Source organism: Mus caroli, chromosome 11 (assembly GCF_900094665.2).
Source record: "Mus caroli chromosome 11, CAROLI_EIJ_v1.1, whole genome shotgun sequence".
Taxonomy (NCBI): Eukaryota; Metazoa; Chordata; class Mammalia; order Rodentia; family Muridae; genus Mus; species Mus caroli.
The window spans coordinates 45,741,758-45,749,955 of NC_034580.1; the positions used below are offsets into that span (position 1 = coordinate 45,741,758).

The 8,198-nt window shown below is 49.2% G+C and overlaps 2 protein-coding genes across 2 annotated transcripts in view; one reads left to right on the plus strand and one right to left on the minus strand.

The window, feature by feature from the left end:
• The window catches only part of Grm6 (glutamate metabotropic receptor 6), a 15,916-nt gene extending 7,828 nt beyond the window's left edge, over positions 1-8,088 (plus strand). The window contains exons 8-11 of the mRNA XM_021177510.1: positions 916-1,061; positions 1,154-1,777; positions 4,839-5,150; positions 6,344-8,088. Coding sequence (XP_021033169.1) covers positions 916-1,061; positions 1,154-1,777; positions 4,839-5,150; positions 6,344-6,541 — 1,280 coding nt within the window. The 3' untranslated portion in view covers positions 6,542-8,088. The remainder of the gene's footprint in view (positions 1-915; positions 1,062-1,153; positions 1,778-4,838; positions 5,151-6,343) is intronic.
• The window catches only part of Znf879 (zinc finger protein 879), a 74,407-nt gene that overhangs the window by 43,868 nt on the left and 22,341 nt on the right, over positions 1-8,198 (minus strand). The gene's annotated exons all lie outside the window — the stretch shown is intronic.

Genomic DNA, 8,198 nt, shown 5'->3' on the forward strand with positions numbered 1-8,198 from the left:
TATAGCCCTGGCTGTCCTGGAACTCACTTTGTAGACCAGGCTGGCCTCAAACTCAGAAATCTGCCTGCCTCTGCCTCCCAAGTGCTGGGATTAATGGTGTGTGCCACCACCAACAACCCCAATTTATTCTATCCTTTATGATATTAAATCTACCTGTGGCTATTCAAAGCCATGCGGATTCTGTATCATTGTGCTCAGTGCCTTCCATCTTGCTTCTCCCCATCTCCCCAGTTGCTCCAGTCCCTGTAACTCTTAGCTCCGACTCCCTTTCCCTGTCCAATCATAAGCCACCCACTGCACTAATATTTTAATGTAATTGGACAGGGAAAATCCTATCACATATATGTGATTTGTGGGATTTGTCCTTATATTCAGCTACTATCCTGCATAGAACTGTACACTCTCTATCAGGTATTTGGGATGCTTGCTATTTTGGTTTTGTGAGATTTATGTTGATGTGCACACCTTGGGTGCATGACTATGGAGGAACATCAGGTGTCCTTCTCTATCACTCCCCACCACCTTATTACTTTGAGGCAGGGTCTCTCACTAAAACTAAAGCTAGGCTAGGGCCAGCAAGACCCAGCAATCCTCCAGTCTCTGCCCCTGAGCACCGGGAGTGAGTGCTGAGATCTGAAGTCAGGTGATCATGCTTGAGCAGCAGGGGCTGTTACCCCACTGAGCCATCTCTAGCTCCTCCAAGGAGGCACGTTTGTTCCAAGTCCTTCTCACGGCTGTGAGGCAGCATTCCTCTCCATCTCTGAAGCTGCACTCATTGCTAACGAGCACTGCTGAACATGCTGCCAGGAGCTTGTCTGGTCCTTCTTTTTAATCCTGGCTAGTCTTTGAGACTTCCCAGGAAGATGGCTTTTGGGGCTGGAAAAGCAACCGGAGATGACTGGCCTCTCCCTATAGGTAGCGCAGGAACCCCAGTGATGTTCAATGAGAATGGAGATGCCCCCGGGCGCTATGACATCTTCCAGTACCAGGCAACCAATGGAAGTGCCAGCAGTGGAGGGTACCAGGCTGTGGGCCAATGGGCAGAGGCCCTTAGACTGGATGTAAGTGGCATTGGACTAAGCTGCAGGTGGAGGTAAAGGGCTCTGAATTCCTGGTGGCAGAGGTCAGCAGCCTGTGTTTTTATCTGCCCCAGATGGAAGCTCTACAGTGGTCAGGCGACCCCAATGAGGTGCCCCCTTCTCAATGCAGCCTCCCCTGTGGGCCTGGTGAACGGAAAAAGATGGTGAAGGGTGTGCCCTGCTGTTGGCACTGTGAGGCCTGCGACGGGTACCGCTTCCAGGTGGATGAGTTCACATGTGAGGCCTGTCCAGGGCACATGAGGCCGACACCCAACCACACTGGCTGCCGTCCCACTCCCGTGGTGCGCCTGACCTGGTCCTCTCCGTGGGCCGCTTTGCCCCTTCTCCTGGCTGTCCTGGGCATTATGGCCACAACAACTATCATCGCCACCTTCATGCGACACAACGACACTCCCATAGTCCGCGCTTCTGGCCGTGAGCTTAGCTATGTGCTGCTCACCGGCATCTTCCTGATCTACGCCATCACCTTCCTCATGGTAGCCGAGCCTTGTGCAGCCGTCTGTGCTTCCCGAAGACTCTTGCTCGGCTTGGGCACCACGCTCAGCTACTCCGCCCTGCTCACCAAGACCAACCGCATCTACCGCATCTTCGAGCAAGGGAAGCGCTCTGTCACGCCGCCACCCTTCATCAGCCCCACCTCGCAGCTAGTCATCACCTTCGGCCTTACTTCCCTGCAGGTGGGTCCCCAGATTCCCCAGTAACATGGCCGAGTGCCTAAGGGATGCATAGAGTCCTTCGCCTTAAAACTCAGAAAATAAGAGACTAGGGGTGCAGTTCATTTGGCAGAGGGATTTCTTAACATGCAAACCCCCTAGGTTTGATTCCCCCAGTGCAGCATAAACCCAGCATGGTGACACAATTATACCAGCACTCAGGAGGTGGAAGTAGGAGGAGCAGAAGTTCAAAGCCATCCTTGGCACATAGCAATTTTCAGGCCAATGTGGTAGCAGAAACTTTTAAACACAGCACTTGGGAGATAGAGCACTATGGTGTACATACAGAGTTCCAGGCCAGCCTGGACTACATTGTAAGACCCTGTCTTTTTTTTGTTTTGTTTTAAAATCTTCAGAGAAGAGACTTTATAGAGTCAACTTTTCCCCTTTTGGATCCTGTGTTTAAAAATAAAAAAGAATAAGTCAAATGTGGTGGTCCACACCTTTAATCCCAGCACTTGGGAGGCAGAAGAAGGGGGAATCTCTGTGAGACTGAGGCCAGTCAGGATGACACATTGAGACTCTGTTGAAATATCCAGCAGAACAAATGCACCCTCTTTTTCTTCAGGACTGAGAGCAGCTTACATTTAAACCTCTCTTCCCATTGTTGCGTTTGTAGAGGAAACTGAGCGCCCACCTGTCTGACCGGGCTGTTATTTGCTTCAGTTAACAGAGCTCTTCCACAGCCTGACTCACAGGTATCCCTGAAGCCTCAGTCACCGTGGAGTGCAGCACTCATTCCACCAGGGCCAGCATCACATGATGCAATGAAATTAAAATGAATTAAAAACCGAGGTTCAGAGTTCTCACGGAGGTTCTCCTTAGATGCTACTGTTACAATACTAGACAGATTCCACAGGCAGGACGCTTTCTATGGAGGGAGAACTAGGAGGTGAAGGACTTGATGAAGAGTCTGTGGTGGCTGGTGTGACTGTGTGTACCCAGCCATGCACTCTGAATGCTGACACAGCCTGGCCCATGTTGACAAGGCAGATTCTCCTGGGCAGATGAGTCCTTCCTTCCTGGCCTTTTATTCCCGTGTTCACCTCCCATGACATTGGTTCAGACAATGGGTTCTTTGTGCTTAGAAGATGCTGGATCTTTCTTCAGATGCCATGCCCTGAGCATCCTGAGAAGGTGCTCCAAGACTCCCCTCACTCATTGGATAGAGATGCTTACAGGAGAGTCTGTGCTCCCCAGCTCCCTCAGACCCATCTGTCTTGCCTCATGAATTTGGATACCTCACACTTTTGGCTTTTCTAGATGGTTCTATCAATGGATATGCAGCAGTATTTCATTGTCTTTTTTTTTTTTTTTTTTTGAGACAAGGTCTCTCTATGCAGCCCTGTGGGCCTCACACTCACCCTGTAGACCAGGCTGGCCTGGAATTCATAGAGATGTACCTGCTTCTGCCTCTGAAGTGCTGGGATTAAAGGCGAGGCCACTACACCCACCTTCATTGCTCCTTCAATTTACCTGCGAGTAACAACTGGTGTAACTGGGCCCTTGGAGTCTCCTCCTCTTCATCGTCAGTTTTTTTTTTTTGTTTGTTTGTTTTTGTTTTTCGAGACAGGGTTTCTCTGTGTAGCCCTGCTGTCCTGGCACTCACTTTGTAGACCAGGCTGGCCTCGAACTCAGAAATCCGCCTGCCTCTGCCTCCCGAGTGCTGGGATTAAAGGCGTGTGCCACCACGCCCGGCTGTCATCGTCAGTTTTTATCCATTGCTCACTTTTTCCTCATTTTATAGAAGCTTATTACAGCAGGGTTGCAGATTCTGTAGCAGTCATGTGAGTTGTGGCTTCAGTATGCGTGTGCTGGGGCTGCTGATGCTCCTGTGGGCCATCACCCTCAGGATCTGGTTTATTTTGACTGACTTCTCCCCTACCCTAGGAGAAGCTTCCAAGGCTGCTGGGCTGGTCAGATGGGGCAGGTTTATTTCATTAGGCCCTAGTTCCTGGAGCTGCTACCACAACGTTCCTTTGGAGTGAACAAATTAGCATAAGGTCCTGCTCTAGTTTCTCTTCTGTTGCTGTGAGAAACGCCATGACTAAAAGTGAGTTCATCCATGCTTCCCAGTCACAGTACATCACTGAGTGAAGTCAGTGCAGGAACCATGGAAGAACAGTTTACTGGCTACCAGTCCAGGCCTACCTGCATAGGGACTCAACACTGGATATCTGGCTAGATTTCAGCCCTGCCTGTGCATCCATCTGGCACTCTTGCACAGTGAACAATTGGAAATAACCCTTGGGTCAGCTCCTTTGGGGTCTCACCTTTATGCAGACATCTTGATTCCTATGCCTCCATTTCCTTTGGCTTAGGGTTTGTCTGTTGTCACTAGGAAGTAGCTGAAACTCCATCTTCTCCCTGTTAGGGCTTGGTCTTTCCTGGCCTATGATGTGGGTATATTTGCTTCATCACACATTTAACTGTAAGCTCATGGCATGACATTTTCCTGTCTTTGGAGAGAAAAGGGGGTTCCTGGGAACCGGCCTTGCCATGTTGCTAGCTGTGTGTAAGCTGGTGCTGTCATGTCCATGGAGTGGCTTGGGTTTGAGGACAGAACAGCCCTTTGGGGACTGCTCCTTATTGGTGGCACCAGCATTAGCTGTTTCCCTAAGCTACATCATGTCCTCATAATAGATGATGTGGGTTCGCTGTCCTGCATATGGAGAAACTGAGGCCCCTGAGGGGGTTCTAGAACCTTGAAGGTGCTTAGGGGCATGGCGTGGCTGCCCCTAAAAGTTCAATGCCGGGTGGTCCAGTTACTGCTTACCCACCCAGCCCTGATGTGGTTGGTCCATATGTGCCTCAAGTACATCTGGCCTCTCTGCCAACCCCATCACAGGTCAGGACACACCTCTGGATGATCCTACTTCATGGAGAGTCTTTTAGGACTAAGCATCCAACTCAATAGGCCAAGAACATCTCAGGGAATCTAACCTGTCAGAGACCTGGGCGAGGGGCTGGAGCAGACTCGTCAATAGAAGAGGATATGTCCCTGACTCTGTGTTGGTTCCCACAGGTAGTGGGAGTGATAGCGTGGTTGGGGGCCCAACCTCCACACAGCGTGATTGACTATGAGGAACAGAGGACGGTGGACCCTGAGCAAGCCAGAGGTGTGCTCAAGTGTGACATGTCTGATCTGTCCCTCATTGGCTGCCTGGGGTACAGTCTCCTGCTCATGGTCACATGTACGGTGTATGCCATCAAGGCCCGAGGTGTGCCAGAGACCTTCAATGAAGCCAAGCCCATCGGATTCACCATGTACACCACCTGCATTATCTGGCTGGCTTTCGTCCCCATCTTCTTTGGCACCGCCCAGTCAGCTGAGAAGGTAACTGGATCCCCCAGCCGGCTTTCTCTCTTCACCCCTCACTCCCTACTGAAGGTCTGGATTGTCCAGGAGCTAGGCCACCGATTCTGATGGCTCGTTGGAGTGACTGCACTCAGCTCTCTCCCTTGGAACCCTGTGTCTGCCCGTCCAGCCATTCTTCTTGCCTTCTGCTCACTCGCTGTTCTTCTAGTTCCTCCTTGCTGCTCATCCTCCGTGCTCCCTTTTTCTCTTTTCATTTGATTTCTTCCTATAGTTTCTCCCCCTCATTAATCTGCTGGCCAAGTGCTTGGCTTTCTCTAGTCACTTATTTAGCACTATAGAACATTCGTTTACCTGTGACATGTTTTTGTGTGGTATTCACTCCCTTTTGAAGGCCTTGCCTATTCCCTCATTTCTATATTGAGAACGTGTTCATTCATTAAGAGTGGGACCCTTTGCCCAAATGCCACCCAACTCCTTTTTGGTAATTTGAAAAAATTGTGTGTGTGTGTGTGTGTGTGTGTGTGTGTGTGTGTGTGATATACATGCAGGTGCTCTTGTAGACCGGGTAAGGGCACAGGATTCCCTCCTAGACCTGGGATTATGGGTGGTTGTAAACTGTCTAGTGTTGCCCCGAACCATGTCCTCTACAAGAGCAGCAAGTGCTCTTACCTGCTAAGCCATCTGTCCAGCCCCTTTTCCTTTTTTTAAAGGAAAATTTAAATGTTCATGGCTTGTGTGTGTGTGTGTGTGAGAGCACGTGTGCATGTACCACAGTCCAAATTGTGTAGATTGTAAGAACATTTGGGAGTCCAGCTCCAGTTTACAGACTTGATGGCAAGTGCATTTACCACTGAGCCATCTCTCAAGATTCTCTCTTCCTTCTTACTAGTCTGCTCAGTCCGAGCCACTCCATCTTCCTGCCCACACCAGACCCACACTGTGCCTGGCCTTTCTCCTACTAACTTTTCTTTTGTTCTGATTTTCATTCACTTGACAGAAGTAACTCACCTCCAGTCTATAGGTAGTGGAGAAAGGAACGGAAGGAGAGGGAGAAGGGCAGGGAGAGGGGGAGGGGAAGGTAAAGGGGGAGAGGGAGAGAGAGAGAGGGAGGGAGGGAGAGAGAGAGAGAGAGAGAGAGAGAGAGAGAGAGAGAGAGAGAGAGAGAGATCGATCATGGCTAAGTCCAGTCTTGTTCCCTCCTCCATGCTTAGATCTACATCCAAACGACCACACTGACTGTGTCCCTGAGCCTGAGCGCGTCAGTGTCCCTCGGCATGCTCTATGTGCCCAAAACCTACGTCATCCTGTTCCATCCAGAGCAGAACGTGCAGAAGCGGAAGCGCAGCCTTAAGAAGACCTCCACGATGGCAGCCCCGCCCAAAAGCGAGAACTCAGAGGACGCCAAGTAGCAAGGTTGAGTGTGGGTGCCACAGGTTGCTCCCTGCCCTTCCTTTGCTGTTTGTGGCTTCAAAGAGGAAGCTGTGAAAGATCCTCAGAGACCATCGGAGGCCAGGACTGTGTAAAGATCATGCCCAGCATGGATGGCCGTGCCTCCAGAAAGAGCTAAACCATGATCTGCGCTGGACTTGTGCTTTCCTGGGCATGCCAGCCTCATCAGCCCTTCCTTCTTACCCACAGTAGGAAATACTCGCTTCCAGCATTCTTCCTGAAGACAGAGACTAAATTGACACCATCTGGGCGGGCATTCAAACCCGTGGTAAAGTCAGGGCTTGCCCAAGTTTGGTAAGATTTATCTTGATCCAACACCGTAACCTAGGGGCTGGCCAGGATGTCCGCCAGAATGTGAAAACCCCAACAAGAAATCCAGGATTAGAGCTGAGGAGGTTCAGTTGCCACAATAGGAAACTTGGGGAAATATCGTTTCCCTGATCAGAGCCTGTAGGAGGGCGTTGGGAACCGGGTTTGAGCCTGCAGCACAGAGAGGAACGATACAGGGAACTGGGGCAGGCTCCTGTGATGTCGCTTCCCTTTTGCTCTTTTCCCCAGAGTCATCCAAAAGGTTTGGCAGTTTTTCTTTGCTGTGTATGTTTTTCTAGATTGTTCCAAGCTGAAGAAATGGCAACACAATAGTGTGGGTAAGATATGATAAAGTATAGCTGGGCTTTGGTCAGGGTGTCCGTGAATTGTCTTGTTTCTGCGCTTCTTTATCATCATCATCATCATCTAGAGTGAGGGTCCCCCTATGTAACTCTGGCTGTCCTGGAATTCACTATGTAGACCAGGCTGACCATGAACTCACAGAGATCTACTGGCTTCTGCTTCCCAACTGTTTGGATCAAAGGTGTGTGTCACTATGCCCAGCTTAATTTTTAATGATTAGAATGAGAATAAAAGCTTGCTGGCATATATTCTTGGAGCACCAACATGAAAGGTGGGTGTGAAGCACATGGAGGAAGTTATTGGAAGACCATGTATGGACTTAATTTATTTCACTGTTTTTGTTTTTGTTTTTGTTTTAAACAGATTTTTTAAAATTTAGGGAACTTTCCTTTCCTTGTTTTTGTTTTAATGCATTGAGTTAAGTGCTTGAATTTATTATGAGTTCTCCAGGATTTAAGGTACAGAACTAGTTTTTGAAAGGGAGCTGCACTTCAATGGACAGATGCTCCAAGCTATAATGAGTTGTGACCTTGAGACATAATACTTTATTTAGCATTTTAAAGACAACAGGCTTCTCTTTAGAATGTGCTTTAGCTCGTCCTCCCTTGGTGTGTTCCCAGTTTCCCATGGTGCAGAGCACCCGTCTACATTTACTGCTGAGTGCGATCCAATGCTCTGGACTGAGGCTTCTGTCCTGTTTGAGTCCTCAAAAGTATGAAATGTGTTGTCTTGGCAAAGCCTTGTCTATAGGACTGTTTTCATGGTGTTTTTCTCCTCTGTGACCTCTTCTAGAGTCAGTTAGCCAAGGTCTGAATAAAGGTTTTCTTGCACTTACGGTTTTCTTTGTGTTTCTAATATGCAGTGTTTTGACGTCTAATTAAAAGCTTTTTCTCTTTTCTTCCTCTACCTCTCTCTTTCCCCCCTCTCCTCCTCCCTCCCCTTCCC